The following is a 24,678-nucleotide window of genomic DNA, read 5'->3' as shown; positions in this document are numbered from 1 at the left end:
GTTCGCCGCAGGACATTACAAAATATTAAATAAATAAATCAAAATAAAATAACAATAAAAATGGAAAAAAAATTCATATCAACACCAGAATGTCCAAGACGTTCCAAGGATATGTACTCTGAGCTTGCACATTACCGTAAATATGGAAGAAGTGTGAACCGCTAGGCACAAGCTATATTTATTTGTGTTCACAGATTTTTTACAGAAAAGCTAGAAGATGGGTTAATTTTAGGTGATTTTAAGAATATATGGTAAGTCTTTTTTTCGTTGTTTAACATTTTTTTTTTCAATTAATTTCATTACTCAATAAATTGATTTTATTTTTATTTTAATTCTTCTTTTTGCATACAGTAGAACATTTCAAATAAATTTTTGTGATCGTTGATTTAAAAAAAAAATATTTATATTCGTTATTAATTGTTCGTGTATTTTTCAGAGTGCTGCCCTAAAAATAATATTAAAAAATAACATCAAAATAATTAAAAAACAATCAAATTCAAAATTAAAAAATCCATTTCCTCAAAAAGTTGCTAACTTAAGTAATATTTTTCTCATCAACTTGGCAAACAATTATCCTCAAATTAAAAGCGATAATAAATCAATTGGGAAAATATTTCTGTAGCAATAAAGATAACTTAAGAAAAAATTGTGCTGATTCCTCAAAATACTTAAAGCTTGAATTAACGTGCAACTCATAGAAATTCTACAAAAAAAAATAAAACTTTTTCGCAAGAATAATAATAATGTGTGTTAAATATTTTTCATAATAAAGAATAATGATTTTAAATATGACACGCCAAGTATTAAGAGTTACTTACATAGTGTAGATACTATTAGCAAGAATAAAGAAAATTCATAAATATTATTATTATATTTAATTAATTTATTAAGTAATAATAATAACAATATTATTTATTTATTCAAATACCTTTTTTCTATTTTCATCAAATAAAGCAATGAGACTTCCTCTGGCTGAGTAAAATGAATTTGAAGCACTCTCATCTAATAATAAACAGCATCTCATTTTCTTCTCTGTAATGAAAAAATACATTAATTAGTTAATATGAATAAATTAATATAATTAAAAATTATTCAACTTACAGTATAATGAGCCAATAGTGACAATTGATTATAGGATCTTCCATTTTTAGAATTAATTTGTTGAGCTTTTAAATACCATTGTCTTGATTTTTCATCAGTAGTTGTTTCATTAGCTTGTTCTTTGTATTTTGTTGAATCACTAAGAAATAAAAATAATTTTTGTGCACTATTAAGTGCTAAACCAATAAAACCAAGACATTTTGATGGTGAACTTGATACATAAGTATCCAATTTAAAATTATATCTTTAACGTTCTTTACTTGATTCTCTACTTTTATGATTATTATTTTGTCTATGTCTATTATCATAACGTTCATTTCTACAATTATTATTATGATTATTTTGATATCATTACTATTATTAATATTAAAACAATTATTTTCGGTAATATGTTGATTATCAATTAATTCACGACTATTATCACGTTTGTTATTAATTAATATACTTGGATTATCATGATAACTCATAACTGACGATATTTAATTCACAGAAAAGATATTGCCATTAAAAGGGTTAAATTTCTTTCTACATATATGGCTTTAAAAAATAAAGACATGGATATGGTTTTTGTTGATAAGACGTGGATATTCAAACAAGGATCCATGAAGACCGAAGAATGGCAAAATAATAATTCCTTAAGCTGTTCGGTCAAATCAATCAATTTTGGAGCAAGATACATTATTCTCCATGCAGGTGGAAAAGAAGGTTTTGTTCCAGAAGCTGATTTAATGCTATCCATCAATAAAAAACCTGAAATCGACGACGATTATCACAATGACATGAACGCCGCAAAATTCCAACAGTGGTGTACAGATCAATTATTTCGTAACCTGATGAAACCTACAGTTATAATAATTGATAATGCTAGTTATCATTCCGTTCAGGTAATATTTGGTACAGTTGCAATACTCGGTTTAAATTTTACACACACACACACACACACACACACACACACACGCATATGAACATGGACACAAATTTAGCTTCTTTGCGCAACGCTGATACATACATTTTTTTTCTCACTTATATACTTACACATGGAAACAGCATTCAACAGGTGGCGCATTGGTCTTTTTCCATGTGTGAGTATATAAATGAGAAAAAAATGTATAGTTCAGCGTTGCGCAAAGAAGCTAAATGTTTGTCCATGTTCATATGCGTGTGTGTGTGTGTGTAAAATTTAAATCGAATATTGCGATGTATATAATTTTATATTTAAAAACATGCAACAACTGTACGTAATGAAATAAATAAGATAAACAAATAATAAAAAATATAACAAAATCGTATAAAAAATAATTTTTTTGTAGTACGAAAAGCTGCCCAGTACAAGCTGGACTGTAAACGAATTAAAGACTTGGTTAAAACAAAGAAATATTCCTCCCGTTGACAGTTGCAACAAAGAGCAACTTCTAAACTTGTGTGGTTTATTAAAAAAAAATATATAATTGATGAATATGTTGCTCAAAATACAGAGCACATGATTTTAAGACTGCCACCGTATCATTGTAAATATAATCCGATAGAAATGGCGTGGGGAACCGCAAAAAGGCACTACGACAAACACATATTAGTATTTTCCATAAGTATACTGATAAAAATGCCAAAAAAGTGTGGACAGTAGCATTAAATCAGGTTACACCAGCAGTTTGGAAAAACATTTGTGCCAAAATAGTCAGGCATTATAATAGGTATGTATTAGGATCAACCAAAGAACAAAGAAAAAATGGAGAAGGAAAATATGAAGATCCTTCAACTTCATCATCTGAAGAAGAAGTGGCATCAACATGTGGTTCTGATAGTAGTAGTGAATCAGAAATAGATGTTAAAAAAATCCAAGAAAATTCTATTAAAGACATAATGAATGAAGTATATTTTTGTTAAAAAAGGATTTTCTTTTACTTTTTCATTTTAATTATAATAATATATGTATATATATTATTCTGATTTATCCTTTTTTTAATTTACTTGACAGTTTGGAATTAAGCAACTTGATGAAAATTCAGAATACATAACATAGCCTCTCTTTGAAAATGAATCAGTGGTTAGTATGAAATTATATTTATTAAATAAAAAATTTAACTAGTATATTCAAAAATATCTAATAATATACAACAAAAGTTTATGATAATTACACAATATATATATATATTTACACAATATATATACATATATTTTAATTAATTGGTAATTCAGAACATAGAAGTAGATGTCTCAATTGATGAACCTCTATGTATTCATTTAAATGAATATCAGCCTCTTGAGCAAACTATAGATTCACAAGCTCAAATAAATTGTAATAATAATGAAATATCAGCAGCAGATTTGTCAACTTTAGAATCAACAAACTGGCTTAATGATAAAGTAGATGTTTCCAATAATTTAAAGAATGATATTTAAAAAACAATTTACTAGTTGATAACTTCAATCCACATTTTTTGTTTACAGATTATGAATAAATATTTTCAATTAATCATGGAAACAGATTCAGATTTAATTTATTCAACGAATTCTTTTTTTTATAGAAAGCTGGAAAATTCAAGTTATGACGAAATAAAAAGATGGACTAAAAAGTATTATATCTATATCTATTATTTTTTTTAACATTAGATATTTATTTATTTATTTATTTGCATAAGCAATTTATAATTTTATTAATATTTTATATAGGTCAATATTTTTTCAAAAAAATTTATACTCATACCTATGCACTCACGTGACTACTGGGCAGTTTGTATTTTGAATATTGCTTGCAAAATGATCTTGTATTACGACAGTCAAGGTCGTGAAAATCAAGGAATTTTAAATGTAAGTACTCCAGCATATTCCAATTTAATTTTGTTTGAATAAAACATGTTCAGATTTATAATTTTACAATGAATTGTTTGCCATTATTTTTTTTAGACAATCTATCAATTTGTGGGTAATGAATATCATGAGAGAAATAAAAATTCCACGGTTCCATTCTCAGGATGGGTCACTCAGCATCAAAGTAAAATCTTTATTTATTCTGTTATTGATAAATTAATTAATTAATCAATTTATTTATTTATTTATTTATTTATATATTTATTCAAATTTACGATCGTTAGTTTAATTTTTTTATCAATAGACAATAATTGGTTGAATATATTAAATTCTAGGATATACCTATGCAAAGAAATTTTTGGGATTGTGGAGTTCATATTTGCATGTATGCATTATACGTTTGTAAAAATTATACTTACAACTTTACTGATAAAAATATGCCTGCAATAAGAGCACGAATAAAGAGTGAAATACTTGAAAATAAAATTCAACTACCTACTCCAGTTAAAAATACAATAATTTTAAAAACAGCTCACAAAAATGTACTTCTTTATGAGTCTGCAAAACGTAGCCAAGCCAGTGTTAAATTTCCTGAAGATAGAAGAAATGCTGAATGCACTACAATTGCTACTTATGTGATTGCAGCATTAAGTATTTACGACCATTCAGCTATCACTCAGCTATCACATATCATGAACAGCATAATTATAAAGGGTGATGAATATTATGTAAATTGTAGAAAACACTTTCCAAATAGTCATCGTTATCTTGCATCAGACGAATTATTAACACAAATTATTATTGATCATAAATTTATTGATGTTGATATAAATCGACTGCCCATGGAGTGTACTTTCAATAAGACATGTGGGAGTGAATTATTTTTAACTTTAAAAAATTGTATTAATATTTACAAATCAGATGTAAAAAAATGGGGTTTCTTATTTATGGATCATTGGAAAACAGTTGCTTTTACAGTCAAATCATTATCTAGTGGATTTTTAAAAAAACCATGTTTCTTTTTATTTAACTCACATCGTGTTGATAGAGACAATTTGTCAACTAAAATATCTAATTTAAAAGCTGGTTCATCGAGATTATTTTTGTGTCGGACAATAGATTCATTAGATAAATTATTGTTGCTTAACCATAATATGGATAATTCAATATGGCAAGTTTATCCAATTAAAGTTGACAAAAAATAAATTTAATATTTTTTTAATTGTTAATTATTGACTTCAATGATTATTAGATTTGTAATTATATAAATGATTTATTTAAATATATATATATATATATGAGCAAGTCTGCCAACTAAGGACGTCGATCTGGGCCTCACTCTGTTGGATCTTTCTAAAAATTGGTCAGTTGCAAGACTAGATAAAGACGGTGAACTCGTATTTTTTTTTTTTTTTTTTTGTCATTATTTTCGGAGTTATTCTATGGGGAATTCCATCACATTCAGATTTTTTTTTTTTTTCAAATCATTTTTTCAGATTTTGAGAACAAAATAAAAATTTAATCAATAATATTTTTTTACGAAGAATTTCCTCAGCTTTTCATAGGAAATATTAGTTTTCTTGTATATTTATAAAGAAACTTTGAAATTAGAGTTCAAAATATAAAATGCAGTTTTTGTGGGCTTGCCCATATATTGACTTTTTTGAAAATATTTTTTTTGAAAAGCCAAAAAAAATTTTACATTGATAGTGAGAAATTCAGGATGGGATCTCCGTAAAAACGGCCAGAAACAATAAAAAAGTAAAAAAATGAAATAAACAATTGTTTTTAAAAAATTTTTTTTATACCTTAATGAACTAAACTCATTGTATAACGATTAAAAATAGGCCTAATCGATTGGTAATGATGCCCTGAAGACGAAAATAACAATGGCCGACTATTCAGAAGAAACTTTTTAGATGGTCATTCCAAACTCAGTAAAGTTCTAAAATGAGCAATGAGTAATACTTACCTTATTGCATAACGCTTAATTATGCCTAATCGATTAGTAATGATGCCTGAAATATTTAATAATACGGCCATCACTATAGTTGATGGCCGAGAAAAAAATCCCAAAATTTAAAAAAAAAAAAATAAAAAAATAACGTAAGTTCACTTACCTTATCTCATAACGATAGAAAATAGGTCCAATCGATTGGTAATGATTCTTTGAATATAAAAATAATAATGGCCGACCATTCAGAAAGAACTTTCTTGATGGCTGACCAAAAAACTTTGGATTTCAAGTTTAATTGTTTAGTTCTTACGATTCGAAGTCAGCCATCAAAAAAGTTCCTTCTAAATGGTCGGCCATTATTATTTTCATATTCAAAGAATCATTACCAATCGATTGGACCTATTTTCTATCGTTATGAGATAAGGTAAGTGAACTTTTTATTTTTTTTTTTTTTAATTTTGCAATTTTTTTCTCGGCCATCAAAAAAGTTCTCTATAAATTGTTGGCCATTGTTATTTTAATACTTCAGGCATCATGACTAATCGATTAGGCGTAGTTACAATCGTTATGCAATAAGGTAAGTTGACTAATCTCATTTTAGCAACTTTTTTTGTTAGAACTTGCAGTTTTTAGGTTGGCCATCTAAAAAGTTTCTTCTGAATGGTCGGCCATTGTTATTCTTCCGGCAGCGCATCATTACTGATTGATTAGGCACATCGTTATACAATGAGTTTAGTTCACCAGGTAAATTTCTTTAAAACTAATTGTTTATTTCATTTTTTTACTTTTTTATTGTTTCTGGCCGTTTTTACGGAGATCCCATCCTGAATTTTTCACTATCAATGTAAAATTTTCTTGGCTTTTAAAAAAAAAATATTTTCAAAAAAATTAATATATGGGCAAGCCCACAAAAACTGCATTTTATATTTTGAACTGTAATTTCAAAGTTTCTTTATAAATATACAAGAAAACTAATATTTCCTATGAAAAGCTGAGGAAATTCTTCGTGAAAAATTATTATTGATTAAACTTTTATTTTGTTCTCAAAGTCTGAAAAAATGATTTGAAAAAAAAAATGTGATGAGAAATTTCGAGAAATAATGACAAAATACGAGTTCACGTGTTTTACTTGCAACTGACCAATTTTTAGAAAGATCCAAGAGAGTGAGGCCCAGATTGACGTCCTTAGTTGGCAGACTTGCTCATATATATATATGTATGTGTGTTTATATGTCATGTTCAATTAGAAATATATGCACGAAAAACATCACTTATTCAAATAAAATGTAAATAGTAAATCAGAGTATTATATTAAAAGTTGTTTATCAATTATTTCAATAGTTACTTTATGATGCAAAAAAAAAATAAACAAATATATAATATACATTTTTAAAGAAATAAATATTAAGAAAAAGTTATTTTTCAAAGTTATTGTGGTATTCAATAATTGAAGTTTTGAGAAATGAAGAATTCGGTGCGATTAATTTTTTATTTATATATACAATTTTTGTTCGATAATTAAATTCATTTGAATCAATCACCATATTTTTAAATAATCACAATTACTTGAACTTTTGAGTGATTGTAAATTAAAAAAAAAAAAACTTCATGAATACTGGAGATACTTTAATTGCCATATCAATTGTAATATAAAATAAATTTATTGAATATAAAAAAAAAAAATACAAATCACTGATAATACCATAAATTGTTGATGGCTTTGGAGGATCTCTTTACCAGTCCAAACTCACGCTTTATAATATCTTTCTACTTCCAGATTTACCTGAAAAATAATTTATTCATTGATTAGGGAAAAAAAAAACAAGTAAAAAATTATTTTATTAATTGAACAGAAATGAAAAAGTTATGTCTCAGTACTTTACATACAATTATCATTGAACATAATTGACAGCAAGTATATGATCACCAACATTAAGTGTTTTACTACGATAAAAATCTTGTCGTTGTGATTTATCATTTGTTGTATTATTATCATTATTATTATTGATAGCTGAATTGCTGTTTTTGTTATTATATCAACTTGTATTACAATCTAAATTTGGCATACTATTAAAACGATTTCATTGGTTGTTGTTGTTGATCAAATGAATCTCTAGACATTCTCGTCTTTTTGCAGGTGTTGGACTTGTTTTTGATAATGGTGGCATCATTATTTTTTTACTAGTTGAACATGAAAATGAATGTCTTTTTTTTTTTGATGGTGTCTGTTTCCATAATCTATAATTATTAAATTTTATAGAGCAGTCATCATATTGTTGCTGCTGATGATGATAATATACTGCAATTGTAATCATCAAGATCATAACCATAATTTATGAAGTTTTCATCAACAGCAGTAGTAGTAGTAGTAGTATTATTGGCTATTTGAATCTATAAATAATATTATAAAATGAATTATTATTATGTAATATTCTAAAATTTTATTTTATAATATTGATTTGATGTGAGATTATGAGAATTGTTTAAAAGATTACACAAATGAATTTATTAAATATAACTCGAAATGGCTAGGTATTTTAAATAAAAATAGCACAATAATTTATATTTATATTAACCAAGTATTGGTGTAGTTTATTAAATTAATTTGGTGGCCCTATTCGCACACATGCTCACACACACACACAATTCACACAATATATTTTACAACCTTGTTTTACTTGTTGCTCTGGCTGATGACGTTGACAATGATGATGATGTTGTCTGGGTTGATCAAGCCCGCTGATGACGAATTATATAGACTGCTTTATTTAAAAACCAGTTACCGAAGATATCAGATTGTCCCAAATACTTGTGTTGATGTTGTTGATATGGACAATATATTGGCGGTGAATTTCACCGAGTGAACGCCGTTCTGAACGCCAATAATATTGTTCAGTTAATTTCCACTTGGATAATTTTAAAATATAATTGTCGTTGTTGTTATAATATTGATGGACACAACAACCCTTAGGTTATTTGAGAAATTGTCCAGACAATGTATATTTAAGTTTGTATTTGACCACGTTTTTATTACTCTGGTTTTAATTTTATTTGTAAATTTAATTTTACTTATTGGTTGATTGCTACTTGCCGGCACGCCGGTAGATATCCAAGTGACGGCAGCATGGAAAAAAATAGCGCCGTTTCTTCAGACGGTCTCTCCGTCGCCATTTTACCATGGAGACTTTCTCTCCTCTCTCCTCTACATTCACGCATCCATACATTACACACATACATTATTCACTGATGTCACATAGGACCACTAGTATAACTATATTATTATTATATGACTATGTTGCACGCTACAATTATATTTGAAAAATAAAATAAAAATAAAAATGACATTTACCTCTTTGTCCTCAATATTAATAGTGCCATTTGAAATTTTTACTTAAATATTTTTTAATAAAAATGGACCACATCGACGTACATTACCATTTTTATTATTCATTTGTAATGACTCCTCAGCTTGAATTAAAAAACTACGTTCTTCATCATCATTATCATCTTGATAAACAAAACACTTGATACCATCATCAATGAGTAGTTCTTCAGATGATCCTGTTTCCTTATTTTTATTTTTATTATTATTTTCATCTATTTGTTCATTATGATTTTCATTATAAGCATAATCACCACTAACACAATCTGAATTGAATTCTCTTCTATATTCGATTTGGTATTAATGAGGGAATTTTGAATGATGGTGTACAGATATTATCATCATTATTGTTAATATTGTTGTTTATACTATTATCACTGTAACTATTATCAAATGTTAGTGGACTTTCAGCTTCACGTTTTCTTGAGATAGATTTATTATTAAAATAATTTTTACGAGCATTAGTAGAATCATCTATTCAACTGACCTTGATGTTGGGGTGTTGTTGTATTGCTATCAACACTGCAATTATTAATATTATTACTATTATTGAAACGTATTTTAGCTCGACCATGACGTCCTTGTGTTATACTTGCCAAGGTTTCAAGTATTCGTGAACTTCTAAAAAATGCATTTGATAGTTGTTTATTTTTATTATAGGTCATGCCCGTGCTTCGCACGGGTGTCTTTACGGGGTCTTGCAAATAAAAGTTCCTTAGGGTCGGTTGTGGAGTATAGCATAGAGAAGAGTATCGATGAACTATACTTAATACCATATATGTAATACTACATATATGAAATATCGTCGACGCTCTTGCCTTCAGAGACACAAAGCGGCCATATTAGCAATATAGTAGTATTACATATATGACTTAATACCAGTGTTGGGTAGGTATGATACCGGTGTATCATACACTGTATCATACAGTATGATACATCTCCATTATCATACGCCATGTATCATACATTAAGAGCGCCTCTACATTTCACTTTTTAAACTATTTTAATGACCCCATTTTCCCTATCCGCCATTGTACACATTCGTCTTCAATGAGCCCTAGTGATAAACATGCTGCATGATAAGTATCATAGATTTTTCCATTGATCGTCCGTATATTTTCATAACTTGTCGCTCCTTTAACTGTCAATAATAGTAATCGAAGATTGAATAATTCCATTTGATGAGGACTTACAGCGTACATTCTTCCTATAACATTGTGTTGCTGTTTTCGAATTTCCCATGATTTAGTACCAGATAAATTTTTAAAAACATAATGTGATGGAATATCCGCATATAGATATTCTTTGGCATTTTCATCACGTTGATTTAAAGCAAAATATTCTAAGAGCATAGTATTTTTTTGTAATGCGGCTCTTAATGTATCCGCATCATCATTATTTATAATAACATTTTGTTGATTAGGCAAATGAATTGGTAACCGAATAATTGAATGACTTTTTTTTTGTAGAGATCTTCCTAATATTCGGTCACATGCTTCAACTGCACTAACATATCTGGTTTCTATAAAATTATGTATCTCATCATGATTGATATATTTTTCATGGGTGTTATTAGTTATTTCGAAACACGCAGCATCATGGCCTTTATATATATATTTGTACAAATATTTAACTGATTGTATGCTTGATACTATTTCAGTGTTAATGTGGCAATTAAATATTTTTAAGTGTAGCATTATAGGGAACGACATACCGATTATCAACAGCTTCTCCGTTTATTCGTTTATATACTCCAGTATTTCTACGTTTATATGTGGGATATCCATTTTCGTCTATCAGTGTTTCATTTTGAAATTTTTTTGGAAAATGTTTTGTACATATACCATCTTTATTCTTACACCAATCACCACATGGTCCGTGGATCATATTCTTCATGACTATTTTATGAGGTATTTGATCAGATGGATTTGGGATTTCAGCAGCAATGAATTTATCGACAGAGACAGTTGTTGTAATCTTATTATTTTGTTTTAACGTTATCAATAAATGAACATGAGGAAGACCACGTTTTTGATATTCAATAACGTACACGTATGCAAGAACATCTCCGAATAATTTTTGATTGACAATAATATCAATTAATTTATTCTTTTTTAAATGAAAAACTCGTGAAACAATATCAGGTCTATCTGATGCTGTTTGACCATGCAATATATTTTCCTTGATTTCACGCCAATTAGGATTACATGTCATAGTAATGAATAAATCTGGTTTGCCAAATTTTCTTAAATTCAAAACTAAATTCAAGACTAAAAACCTAAATATCACATACGAAATTGTTATCTAGTTATGACAACTAAAAAAAATACCAAAAAAAAAAATTAAATCCGAAAAACTAAATTTAAAAAGTAGAATTTTGAAACCGAAATCACGGAATAAATTAAAAAAATAAAATAAACTAATAAATTAAACTAATAAATAAATAAAAAATATTTCTCTTAAACGAAAAAAAATAATAAAACTAAATAAATAAAATGCCTAATCACCTCAAGATCTAAGAACTTTATGACAGAAAAAAAAAGCAAAATAACAAAACTAAAAAAAAAATTGAAAAACACTTTTAACTAACTTCACAATAAACAAACCTATCATGAATGCTAAAAAAAAAAAAAAAAAACAGAAAAAAAAAAAATTTAAATTAAAAGAAAATAAATCCCAAGAACTAAACTTAAATATGACACACTAATAAACTAAAACTGAAATAATGAAACTAAAAAAAAAATGAAAAAAATAAAATAAAATACTCAATTTAATAAATTAAAAGCTGAAAGCTAATTTTCAAATACTAAATCGAAACTAAATTCTAATTCAAAAACCTAACACACTGATTTGACAGCTAAAAAAATAACCAAAAAAAAAAAAAAAACCGAATATACACGCCTAAATCTAACCGACTCAATGAATTCTAAAAAAAAAAAAATAACTAACACACAATATAAAACACAAAATAAAAAAAAATAAATTAAAAAAAACTAAAAACTGAAAAAATAAAACTAAAAAAGAAACGAATAAAAAAAATAAAACTCAATTTAAAAAAATAAATATGAAAAGCTAATTCTCAAAACTAAATCTAAAACCAATTCCAAAACTCAATTCTAATTTAAAATCCTAACATACTAAATTGACAGCTAAAAAAATAACCAAAAAAAAAAAAAAACCCGAATATACACACCTAAATCTAATCGACTAAATGAATACTAAAAAAAAATAACTAACACACAATCTAAAACACCAAATAAAAAAAAATAAATCAAAAAAAACTAAAAACTGAAAAAATAAAACTAAAAAAGAAACGAATAAAAAAAATAAAACTCAATTTAATAAAATAAATATAAAGCTAATTCTCAAAACTAAATCTAAAACCAATTTCAAAACTAAATTCTAATTTAAAATCCTAACATACTCAATTGACAGCTAAAAAAAATAACCAAAAAAAAAAAAAAACCCGAATATACACACCTAAATCTAATCGACTCAATGAATACTAAAAAAAAATAACTAACACACAATCTAAAACACCAAATAAAAAAAAATAAATCAAAAAAAACTAAAAACTGAAAAAATAAAACTAAAAAAGAAACGAATAAAAAAAATAAAACTCAATTTAATAAAATAAATATAAAGCTAATTCTCAAAACTAAATCTAAAACCAATTTCAAAACTAAATTCTAATTTAAAATCCTAACATACTCAATTGACAGCTAAAAAAAATAACCAAAAAAAAAAAAAAAAACCGAATATACACACCTAACTCTAACCGGCTCAATGAATTCTAAAAAAAAAATAACTAACACACAATATAAAACACAAAATAAAAAAAAATAAATTAAAAAAAACTAAAAACTGAAAAAATAAAACTAAAAAAGAAACGAATAAAAAAAATAAAACTTAATTTAAAAAAATAAATATGAAAAGCTAAGTCTCAAACTAAATCTAAAACCAATTCCAAAACTCAATTCTAATTTAAAATCCTAACATACTAAATTGACAGCTAAAAAATAACCAAGAAAAAAAAAAAAAACCGACACACCTAAATCTAATCGGCTAAATGAATACTAAAAAAAAAACAACTAACACAATATCTAATCCAAATTACTTATTTCAACCACGTAAAATTTCTAAATTGACAGCTAAAAAAATAAACAAAAAAAAAAAAAAAATACCCGAATATACACACCTAAATCGAACCGGCTAAATGGATACTAAAAAGAAACAACTAACACAAATCACTAAATTGACAGCTAAAAAAAATAACCGAATATACACATATAAATCTAATTCTAAAAATCCTAACATACTAAACGCTAAAAAAATTAACGAAAAAAAAAAAAAATTAACGGAATATACACACCGAATCTAAACTAAATTGAACGACTTATCACCTCAAGATTCTGAAACTGTATGACAGGAAAAATAAAAATAAAAAAAAATTAAAAAAAAAAACAAAAATCACTTTATTACAACTAACTTCATAATAAACAAAAATAAAAACCTTTCAGTGTGAAGTTAGTTGAAATAAAGTGATTTTTTTATAAAGGATGATTATTTTTATTTATTGTTGGACTATTAGCAGCACCACCACTAGAATCAATAATAAAACTATCATCATCAGTATTTTTTAATAAATCATCAACATTTGAAGCTTTTAATGATACAACTGGACTATTGCAATCAATATTTGTCCAATGTTCATTTATACTTGTCACTGATTTAATACTTGTACCATCTTCATTGATATTTGAGACTATTTTTTGTTTTATCAATTTTATTTATATTTTCATTAATTTGATTTCGAATTGTAAAATAAATCATCTTTGTTTTTTTATTTCAAGTTAAAATATTTTTTTCTGCCTTTGATAATAATTTTTGTGGCTCCTTAATTTGATCATATAATTTATTATTTTTATCAACTTCAATTTTATATTTATTGTTGATATTTGATAATTGTATTTTATATTCATTATTAGTGCCATTTAAACATTTTTTAAAATTATCATTTTGTTGAGTTAATTGTTGAATTTGAGCTTCATATAATGATCAATTATTATTACTATTTTGAACAACAGTTTCATTATTAATTGATTGTGAACCAAGTGACATAACATTATCAATTTTAAATTCCATTTGAGAATTTAATACTTGTGTTGGCGTCGTAGGATCATCTGTCGTTTCCATAGTTATATCTAATTTCTCCAACATTAGCAATTTCAGTATTATTTATTATAAATTCATCATTGAACTTATTTGCCATAATAAAATCCAAGTGATGATGATGATTGTGTTATAAAATTTTGTGAGTTTTCAATAGTAACTGTTGACATTGCTTGTATTTCATGTGGTTTAATATTACAATCATTATTAATAGGCTGATCAATAATAATAATATCACCATCGTCATCAGTAGCAGCAGCAGTAGCAATAGCATTATTATGGTTTTATTGTTTTAGATTGGGTACTTCAAATATCAGCTGTTGGTTCAAGTAAATTTTTACAATTGTTACTTGTCGACCAAGTACATCTGTCACTGATATTTGTGGAGGTACCTGTTTAAATAAATGGTTTATTTACATGATACAAATTAAATTGAATAATTAAATTCATAAAAAAAAAAAAAAAATTATTTTTGTTAGTAATAATATTATCATATATTATAATTTAATCGATTTACTTTGTTATTTTTATTTATTTATTTTTTTTTATATAAATAAGATAAAATAAATGATAGATTTTTTTTAATAATAATATTGTTATTTTTTATTATTAGATTAAATTTATTAACTTTGACTCTTGGTATATAAATTGGATGTTCTTGTATCATATCTAATGCTGGACTGTTACTTGGTGAATAACTAATTGATGTTGTTGTTGGTGATCTATGATGTCTCAATGGACTCAAATCAAGTGGTGCTGTTGGAGCTTGTGTTGGTGTACCATGAACACTATTTCCTTGTACTGTTGTCGTTGGAAGACCACTTAAACCTATATTAAATAACAAATTTTTCATTTATATATTATTGAGATACATAATTACAACAACTCTTCTTTTATGTATAGGAGAACCAGGAATACTTGCAAGACTATGTGATGGCAGTGCTAATCTTTGAAGTTGTTAATATTCTTGTTGAAGTGCTTGTATACCAGGACCAGGTGGACATGAGCCTTCTGATGCTCTTTAAACTGGTGAATAACGTTGAGCTGCAGCATGAATACTTGGTTCTTTCTATTAATCTCTGCTACCATGTAAATTAGGACCACCATCTGATGCTCGTCTACCAAAATATATATTAAATATTTTTTGTATATATTTAATACCCTGTTTGTAATTTTCCATCAAGCTAAGCTGGTCCATTTGGTGCAACACATCTTTATCTTCATCAGTTACATACATAATTTTCCATAACTTTTTGTGGTTCAATTTTTCAGCCATATTTTGTAATTGTTCTAATAATAATTATAATTTTCTTTGAAGTGATGTCCAGGGGTGCTATTCTCGGTCCCGTATTGCGGGAGTTATTGCGGGTCTCGCAATAACGATTCGCCGGCAAGAAATATTAGTCGCTATAGAAAAACATGAAGGCGCTTGCTGTTGCTTTCATGTAAATTTTACTTTATTTCTGTATTTGCATACGACTATGGCAGCTTTACATGAAAGCAACAACAAACGCTTTCATATTTTTCTATTGCGACAAACATTTCTTGTCGGCGAATCGTTATTGCGGGACTCGCAATAACTCCCGCAATACGGGACCAAGAATAGCACTCCAGGTGATGGATAACATGGTTTCATTTAAAAAAAAATTAATTTCCTATTGTTTTCGCTTTTCATCTGGACCCCCCCCCCCAAAAAAAAAAAAAATTTCTAAGTCCCTTAATACGATAAATATGGGAAACATCATTAAATATGAAAGAAAATATAGTAAAATCACTTAATATAAAGAAAAAACCGATAAATATGGAAAAATATCAGTAAATATAAAGAAAAAAGCGCTAAATGTAAAGAAAACTCTTATAATTATGGGAAAATATCAGGGAAATATCAGTAAATAGGAAGGAAAAATCACTGAATATAAGGAAAAATAAGATACATATGGGCAAATATCAGTAAATGTAAAGAACAATGTAGAAAAAAATAGAAAAATATCAAAGAAAAATCAGTGAATATAAAAAAAAAACGATAAATATGGGAAAATATCAGCAAATATAGAGGATAAATTACTAAATATAAAGAAAAAATTGCTGAATATGAAGGAAAAACCGATAAATATGGAAGAATATCAGTAAATATAAAAAAAAGGGGTAAATCTAAAGGAAACTCTCATAATTATGGGAAAATATCAGGAAAATATCAGTAAATATCAAAAAAAACTTACCGAATATAAAGAAAAGTCCGATAATTATCAGAAAATATCAGGGAAATTTCAGTAAATATCAAGGAAAACTCACTGAATATAAAGAAAAATACGATAAATATGGAAGTTATCAGTAAATATTAAGGAAAATGTAGAAAAAAATATGGCAATATCCTTACCTGTCGCATTTTTCAAGGGAGCTATTTCTACCCATTTCGTGAGCGTATCTTGTATTACCAAAATATATCCGTGACCAGCTTGGCTCTCCGTATACGGACCCATAATGTCCGCCGTTATACGAAACCAAGGCCCCATGAATTTTCTGGGATTCATGTAGCCCGCGGGAGCCCTTTGTTCCACTTTACAACGCTGACAAGTGATACATTGGCTGACGTATTTTACCACAATTTTATATATCATTGGCCAAAAGTATCTTACTGCCAATCGTTCATAAGTTCGGAGTACGTCTTAATGTCCCGCCTGAGGGTCATCATGGCATTCTCTCAAAGCACGAGATCGTAATTCCCGTGGTAGGACCAATTTCCATGCATCAAAATCTATATTTTCTGCAGAGGCTAGATGTCCTCTACGATGAAAATACAGCTGACCATGATCAATAGTCCAATTGGGGTATTTACCGGGAGCAAGACGTATTGCCTTTCTCTGTCTGATATACCAGCGATCTTTCGTAGAAGTGATCGTGGTTATCGTTGCGAGAACAGCGCCAACTTCGGGAGCACGCGAGAGCGCATCTGGAACATGATGTAGTGCACCTTTCCTGTGTACTATCTCAAAATCATATTCCATCAGCCCGAGAGCCCATCTACCAAGTCGACCACCAGGGTCCTTCAAATTATGAAGCCAGCGTAAACTGATGTGATCGGTGATGACCGTGAACTTGTATCCCTCCACGTATGCACGAAATTTCTTGATAGCCCATACGACGAGAATGGTCTTGCCGCCCAACGAAATAGGTGTCATCGATATTTGTCGAATGATTTCTATCTGTTTGTTGGCAACTAGAATCTTTCTACCTGGACACTCGACCGGCTCAATATCTGATTTCCTGAGCAACTCGATGCCTCTGTAACCTGCAAAGGTGCGAGTCGCGCCAGAAACCATGAACATTTCAATCGAACGTTCTCCGATATTAATCGTTAGGAAGAAAGTAATCTTTCGACCAGGACCGAGAGTGTTTTGCAACCTATCCCAGAAAGGGTTAGGTTCCAGGGTAGCCAATTCCAATGTATTTCCCTGTCTTGGGGTACTACTAACGGTCGATACGACAGGGTGCTTTACACGACAACGGGAGCATTCTTTAAACGTGAGCCCCGGTTTTCCACACCGGTAACAGAACAATGTCGGCGGCTCTGGACAAACTCTGAACTGGTGTTCAGTCAGTGCTTTTGCAATTATAGCAATGCCTTGGTCCCAGGAACCTTGGACGACCCAAAGCATCCAACATTTCGAGATCCGGATTGATAGCTTTCTCGTCATAGAGGATTCCATCTTCCTCAAGAGCGTGGGCATTGTGTCGTACGTCTTTGGCTAGTCGAGGAGGTTCTCGATAAGCCAAGCTTGGACACATGGATTCCTCTGGTTTACGCGGAGGTTGCCAACTACGGGAGCATTCCATGTTCTTCGCCTGTCTTCGCAGTCTAGTACTTCTAGAGATAAACATTCATCGAATTGTAAACCCAATCGGAATTTGGGCAACAGATTTCGATAGAGTAATTGTACTCTACGAGTCGCAGGCCATGGCGGGAGCGTCTTTGCGAATAGCGCTTTCATCTTAAAAATGTATTCGCAGACATTTTCATACCTTCCTTGAGTTCGGGATAATATCTCCATCTCTAAGGTGGCTTGAAAATCGAGATCAGAGAAACAAGTCCTAAAAGCCGTGCGAGCAGCACGCCAGCTAGCGAATCGTTTCTCTCTAAACCACAATAGGGCTGTATCGCGTAGACACCCACGCAATACTCCTAAAAGGTCTTCTTCCCGTATAGGGAAACTTTCGAGAGCGTCTTCGATACGAGACAGGAAATATTCCAAGTCTTCGCTTCGTTGACCCGAGAACTGTACGTTCCAGCGACTGTGTAATTCGAAGACTTTCGTTGGTGACATCATTTGAGGTTCCCCATGAGTACGGTTTCCCCCTTGACGCTCCAAGTCGAGTTTCGGAATTTCCAACTCTGGGACGTACACGTGGTCAACCACACGACCATTTGGTGGTGTGGGTTCTTCCACTCGAAGCTCTGGTGTTAGGCTTCCAGGAGAGGACGAACGGCTCCCGTCCTTCTTCGGTCTGCCTCTACCACGAGGCTCCGAAGCTTCAAGACGAGTCTCTATACTGCACATCCCGTCTAGGAGAGCTCTTCAACAGTAGATTGTTCCCAACATTTTCGGAGCTGCCTCCTATTAATGGTGGATTCACTACTGCTACCTCGGGAGCCTCTTCTGGTTTCTCGCCAGAGGCAGGTTTTTTTTTTTTCAAAAAATGAATTGACGCATAGAAGGACGTCGGAGATAATTTGATGAAACTTAGAAAAAGTAAGAAGCCCTGTGGTCTAGTGGTCAAGGCGTTTGCCCGGAAAGCAAAAGACCCGGGTTCGATTTCCGGCGGGGGAACTTCGTTATTTTTTCTAAGTTTCTGGTTTTTTTTTGGGTTTTGGTCATCAGCCATATCGAGAGCGTTCAGAGAACTTTCCTCCAGCTCGTTGAAGCCAGAAGTGATTTTTCTTTACTCGGGATCGGCCTTATATACCCAGTTTTGAGTGGTGGGAGTCTTGCATCCCTCCTCTCTATTCCTGCGCAAAGCCCGTGAGCGCATCTGTCCCTGGAAGAGGAGTGATGCCAGCGCCATCTGCTAATGTCCGTAAGTGGAGATCCACCGAACATTAGCGGAAACAGTCGAGAGCGTAGATTTCTGAAATATCTCAGCCCGTACGAGGACAGCCGAGATCGCCTTCAGAGACTGCCGAGATCGTAGATCTTAGGACTGTTGAATCCGTACCAAACGGTTACGACCGTGTCCGAGAGCTACCGAGAGCGTAGTTTCTTTTGACTATCTTAGCCCGTATTTAAACAGCCAAGACTCTTGAAACTACCGTGATCGTAGCCCTTTAGATTGTCTTAGTTTTTCAACGACTAAGACTATCCGAAGACTACCGAGTCCTGTATCCGAAGATACATCGAGAACCAACAACCACATGAGTACAAGCAGGCAGCCTGCAAGAATTCTGACAAATTGTCACGAGAGCGAATAACCAAGGTTATTCCATATCACAGATTAGGAATTCGATATCACACAAGCTTATTCCAGAGCTGTATCCCTCGTCGTAACCGGACAAGGAATGAGCTTCTTCACTCGAAGCAGCTCCTTATATACGCGTGGGAGCTCGATATTTCGCCCCTCCAATTTGCTACAACAAGTATCGATCGTCTGCGCAACTCCGTCTTCCCCACCAATCACGCGAGGGGTTCACATGACCAATGGGAATGGAGCGCACTAACGCCAAGCCCTGATGCGGCAAAAGTTGGAACTACAGTACCAAACTCCCGATTTTGCCGTGAGTGTCGCTTCGAAACCTGCCATGGCAGGCCCCACGTTGGGAGCCATTTTGTAACTGATTTTTCCACCGATAAAGTAGAAGCCTCAGTTACTATGGGATTAGCGAGGATTTCTCACCATCCTCCTCTCTTACCGCCAGGAGGGAGCCAGCTGATGTATAACGGCAACCAACGGACCGTCGGGTAGTTTCGGGAGCAATGGCCGCCGACGGCCATTTCGGTAGCGACTAGTTCAGTAAGAAATGGTAAAGGGGCGCGGTCCACCATATTAGTTCCAAAACGTCACTCTGGCACCATTACTAAAATGTATATCGTTTTTAGTATTGGCCGGGAGCGTAATAACCTCACCCCGCGGCGGCGGTTATTACCGTGATCATTAACCTTGGTTTAATTCACTCGCACAACCTAAGTCAATACGAGAACGAGGATATTCGTACCTTACAGGCTTTACCAAAAATCCTCCTATTGCTTACTCACTCTAGCGCACCAAGCAGTCGAACATAAAGTCCATCCGCAGCCACGCTGGTCTTACGCCGGACCACTCTATGCTCTGACTACTCGATTATAGGTTGGCAGTAAGTAACCACACTAGAGCGAGAGAGCGAGTGATATACAACGTCCTACCTATACAGCGTAGCGACATCGTAAATCACCCCCGAGGGCATGCACCACGCATCGGGAGCTTGGTTGGACTCATCAGTGACATCAACGAGTTCCAACCTAGGACCTAGTCGACGTCATTGTCTAAGTCGGCTAACTAGCTATGCCAGCTTCACCAATAATATCAACTAGCTCCTCCATAGGAGCATGTTGACATCACCAAGTCACCAGCCAACTCCACCAAGGAGTCAGCTAGCTTCATCGGAGGCCAACCACGAACTGTCACCAGTCCCGGTGCCATCAGCCAGCTCCGAGAGCCGGCCGACGACTGGCAGTGAGATGCCAGCGATCACCAGTTCTATGGACTCTCTATCCCCACTCCCGTTTGACCCACTCCATACGACCATCTGTGCGCACACCTCGATGCGACTCTCCGGTGGGAGTGTCGAAGTAGGGGATACAAATCTGTCGTAGCCAGGGTAGGAATCCGGATTATCCACTCGTGGTGGATGTCTACCAAGTCAACACTGACATTCAGGCGAAAATGGATGTCACTACCGAGGCCACTCACAAACCGGTAGTATTAATTAGCGTCTTAGTCGATGAAACCCCTCAGACCAGACCTCTAATTATTTTCGGGAGCGCGAGATCTGCCAAATCTCGTTACAAAAAGAAAAATCAGTAAATATAAGAAAATTTACGATAAATATAGGAACATATCAAGTAAGTTGTCCCCCCCCCCCCCTCCAACCATAGTAGATCCCTCGAAAGTCTCTTAATTAATCTAAACACGATGAAATGGGAAAATATCGGGGAAACATCAGTAAACATAAAGGAAAATATAGAAAAATATAGCAAAATAACATGGAAAAAATCACTGAATACAACGAAAAATATGATAAATATGGAAAAATATGAAAGAAAAACCACTAAATATATAAAAAAAAAATATGATTTCAATTATGTTACGCCCTCTTAATATGCGAATGGAAATCTGAGGAAATTATCAAATAAATCACAAAAAAAAAAAATAAAAATGAAATGACAAGTTTTAAAAAAAACAGAAGAAAATAATACAATATATGTGACCTAAGATATAAGAATGTGGAGAATAATTAGAATCCGTTTCAGTTAAATTATAAACAACATATAATAACCAAAAATTAATGACATAAAAATAAAAACAAAATTAATGCAACAACATCACATCATCAATAGAAAAAAAAAAAACATCTTTGATCTTTAACCAATTTGAGAACAGATACAACGAAATTTTTGAAATCATAAGCCAATAAAATCGAAGTGAGTAAAAGAAAACAAGAAGGGAACAATCCAAAAATGAAGAAAAAAAAATAAAACTGAGTGATAAAAACACAACAAAAAATACATTGATGAATAAGAAAATTAAAAAAATAACAGATTTAAAATTAAACACAATATGGTAAGTCAAAAATTAAAAATGAATATAATTTACGTAAAAAATTAAATTAAAAATTCAATACAGTGATACAATTCGAGCACGAATTATAAATGAAAGTGAAATAAAGAAATGGAAAAACGAACGAGGAACTGGTAAAAAATTTACGATGGATATATGTGATGAGAGTGACAAAATAAGATGTACTTTTTTTTTGGAGAAGCTGCAAATGAAGATCATGGATTGATTGAGGTACCGTTATCAATAAAATGTATAAAACGAAAAGAAAAATTATTAACATATGATAAATTATTAAATATTCAAGTTGAACAAAATATATATGATCACTGAAGGATTAGTGAGAAAAGTTAATAAACAAAAGATAATAAACAGAGGCTAATATAAAATTCGAAGGCGATGAGAAAAATAAAAATATAATAAAGATTAATTTGGAATTGAAAAAATACAAGAAATCATCTACCAAATAATTCATGTGCAGGTAAAATTATTTTAGCAAAAAAAAAAAAAAAAAAAATTTTCAATGCTGATAATGTTATTATATAGATATCACCGCAGTCATAATAGCAATAAATGAAGTAGAATTTATATATGGAATGACAGGACGGTTATTAAAAAAAAGAACAATAACATTAGCAGACGACAGTGATTATGAACTAAAATAAAATTTGAATAAAAAAAATTTAAAAAACGAAGTAAAGATACTAAATTTACTACAGAAAATATGGAAGGAACAAACAAAATGATGAATAATTTTTAGTTGTAACAGTAATCATTGTAACAATAGAGAATAAAATAAATTTGTAATTACGAATTTCAATAAAGAAATTAAAATTCCCCCCGCAGGGCAGGCACAGTTGCTTCAGCAACTGTTTCATCATTTTTTTACACTAAATAAATTATAAATACGGAATAAAACTGAATTGAACCAGATGCTGCTGTCAAGTTTTGACAGGTGACAACATATTTTTTTCCTGTCATGTCTTCTTTTTTTTTTTTTTATTTGCTCTTCTTTTCTTTTTAACCGAAGCTCACTGAATTTTAAAAGTGCGGACTACGCATGCGCATTTATCCCCACTTTTGTTTTATGACAAATAGTGGGGATGGAGCAGCTATGACGCGTGAACTAACATTGGTAAATTTCACTTTAATTAATTATAGCAAACATTGATATAGCCAAATAAATTAATTCGTAATCTCAATTATTTTTTCAGCAATATTTTCCATAATTAAATCATTTTATTAGGGCAAATATTGCTAAAAAATTAATGAAAATTGTTAATTTATTTATTACATACATACATCTTACTGCTACTTGTCGAAATGCATTTGGTTTTCATTTTTTAACAAAATTATTATAATATTGACGATAAGCAAAAAATAAAATAACAAGGGGTACACATAGCAACCGATGAACAAAATAAAAAATAAATTAATCAAACAAAAATAAATGAATTATTATCAAGAGGCACGGTAGTGCCTCGCGTCAAGTATGAGAAAAAAAAAAAGTGGGAGAAACGAGATTAACTACCGTGCCTATATATTATCGGCATAGAGCTAACCCTAACCCTCTAATTCCTTGGGAATTTATTTTAAAATATGATTTATTAGAGAAAAATATTATGTCTTCTGATCATTGAATGCAATCAAGCTTTTTAATAAAAAAAAAAACAGATTTTTTAGATATATACTTTTTTTTTTAACTTCAAAATCATTTTCAGAAATTGCGTTTTTTCTTGATATTTCCTTAAAAACTCAGGGCACTCGGACAAACATTAGAAACCAAAAATAAATCAAAGCAATATGGCTTCCAAGTTCCAAGCAATTTGACAACATTATAAAATAAAATTGAGCAAGAATAGTAGAATGGTGTGAAAGAACCTTTATATCAGTACAGACTACAGTATTCAATATCGCATCGATGGTGCGCGCGCCATATGTTGTTGGGATTATTACAGTTTTAGAAATTGCGTTTTTCTTGAAATTTCTTTCAAAGACTTCAACTTTATTTAAAAAAACAAATTATACCACATTCACTGAACTAGTTGATGTTTTATCAACAAAATATGACAAAATTGTTGATACATGGTTATCAAATAATATGTCAATAGAAAATAATGAGACGTTCACGGAATTATTAGATAGTTTGTCAAAAAAAAAATCATAATGAAACATTTACATCAAGTGAATTAAAAAATGCATTATCAACACCATCAGTTAGAAAATCATTAATTGCTAATGCTACATATGATACTAATTTGCCCCATCATTGAAACTATGCATTGTAACAACAGATTCAGACTCGTATTATTATTTAGAAGAAAATCAAAACATTAATGACAGTATTCATTTACAACTATATCCAAACGCAACATTCAACTGTCCTAAAAATCAAGATGATGATGATTGTAATGATAAAAATACGACATTTACATTTTCCAGATGTTACATCAAT

The 24,678-nt window shown here is 30.6% G+C and overlaps 2 protein-coding genes across 6 annotated transcripts; one reads left to right on the top strand and one right to left on the bottom strand.

Annotated features, from left to right (window-relative positions):
- On the top strand, positions 1 to 5,123 carry LOC122851982. 5 transcript variants are annotated; one of them, XM_044151523.1, is made up of 8 exons: positions 1 to 251; positions 1,592 to 1,985; positions 2,412 to 3,145; positions 3,298 to 3,465; positions 3,550 to 3,674; positions 3,772 to 3,909; positions 4,006 to 4,093; positions 4,245 to 5,123. In XM_044151523.1, exons 7-8 carry the CDS (start codon positions 4,028 to 4,030, stop codon positions 5,112 to 5,114), a joined length of 936 nt encoding a protein of 311 aa, XP_044007458.1. In that variant the 5' UTR covers positions 1 to 251; positions 1,592 to 1,985; positions 2,412 to 3,145; positions 3,298 to 3,465; positions 3,550 to 3,674; positions 3,772 to 3,909; positions 4,006 to 4,027; the 3' UTR covers positions 5,115 to 5,123. The 5 variants fall into 5 exon arrangements, with proteins under 5 accessions (XP_044007458.1, XP_044007459.1, XP_044007462.1 ...); XM_044151524.1 differs by lacking the exon at positions 1 to 251 and having other exon boundaries at positions 896 to 1,985; positions 2,412 to 2,970; positions 3,077 to 3,145; XM_044151527.1 differs by lacking the exons at positions 1 to 251; positions 3,298 to 3,465 and having other exon boundaries at positions 896 to 1,985; positions 3,627 to 3,674.
- A 10,224-nt stretch (positions 5,124 to 15,347) lies between these two features.
- Positions 15,348 to 21,510, bottom strand: LOC122851981. Its single transcript, XM_044151522.1, has 2 exons — positions 16,798 to 21,510; positions 15,348 to 15,538 (listed from the first exon to the last, which is right to left on the bottom strand). The coding sequence occupies exon 1, from the start codon at positions 18,146 to 18,148 to the stop codon at positions 17,087 to 17,089; it is 1,062 nt and encodes a 353-aa protein (XP_044007457.1). The 5' UTR covers positions 18,149 to 21,510; the 3' UTR covers positions 15,348 to 15,538; positions 16,798 to 17,086.
- Between the last annotated feature and the right edge of the window lie 3,168 nt (positions 21,511 to 24,678).

Source organism: Aphidius gifuensis, linkage group LG3 (assembly GCF_014905175.1).
Source record: "Aphidius gifuensis isolate YNYX2018 linkage group LG3, ASM1490517v1, whole genome shotgun sequence".
Taxonomy (NCBI): Eukaryota; Metazoa; Arthropoda; class Insecta; order Hymenoptera; family Braconidae; genus Aphidius; species Aphidius gifuensis.
Note: the sequence above shows the minus strand (reverse complement) of the source record. Positions and strands in the feature narration are given on the sequence as shown.

Bases quoted from the DNA above. Each gene is read 5' to 3' on its own strand.
- LOC122851981 (XM_044151522.1), bottom strand. From the start codon at position 18,148: ATGCCCACGCTCTTGAGGAAGATGGAATCCTCTATGACGAGAAAGCTA.
- LOC122851982 (XM_044151523.1), top strand. From the start codon at position 4,028: ATGAATATCATGAGAGAAATAAAAATTCCACGGTTCCATTCTCAGGAT. The intron at 4,094-4,244 runs GTAAAATCTTTA...ATTAAATTCTAG, and splicing joins ATGGGTCACTCAGCATCAAA to GATATACCTATGCAAAGAAA.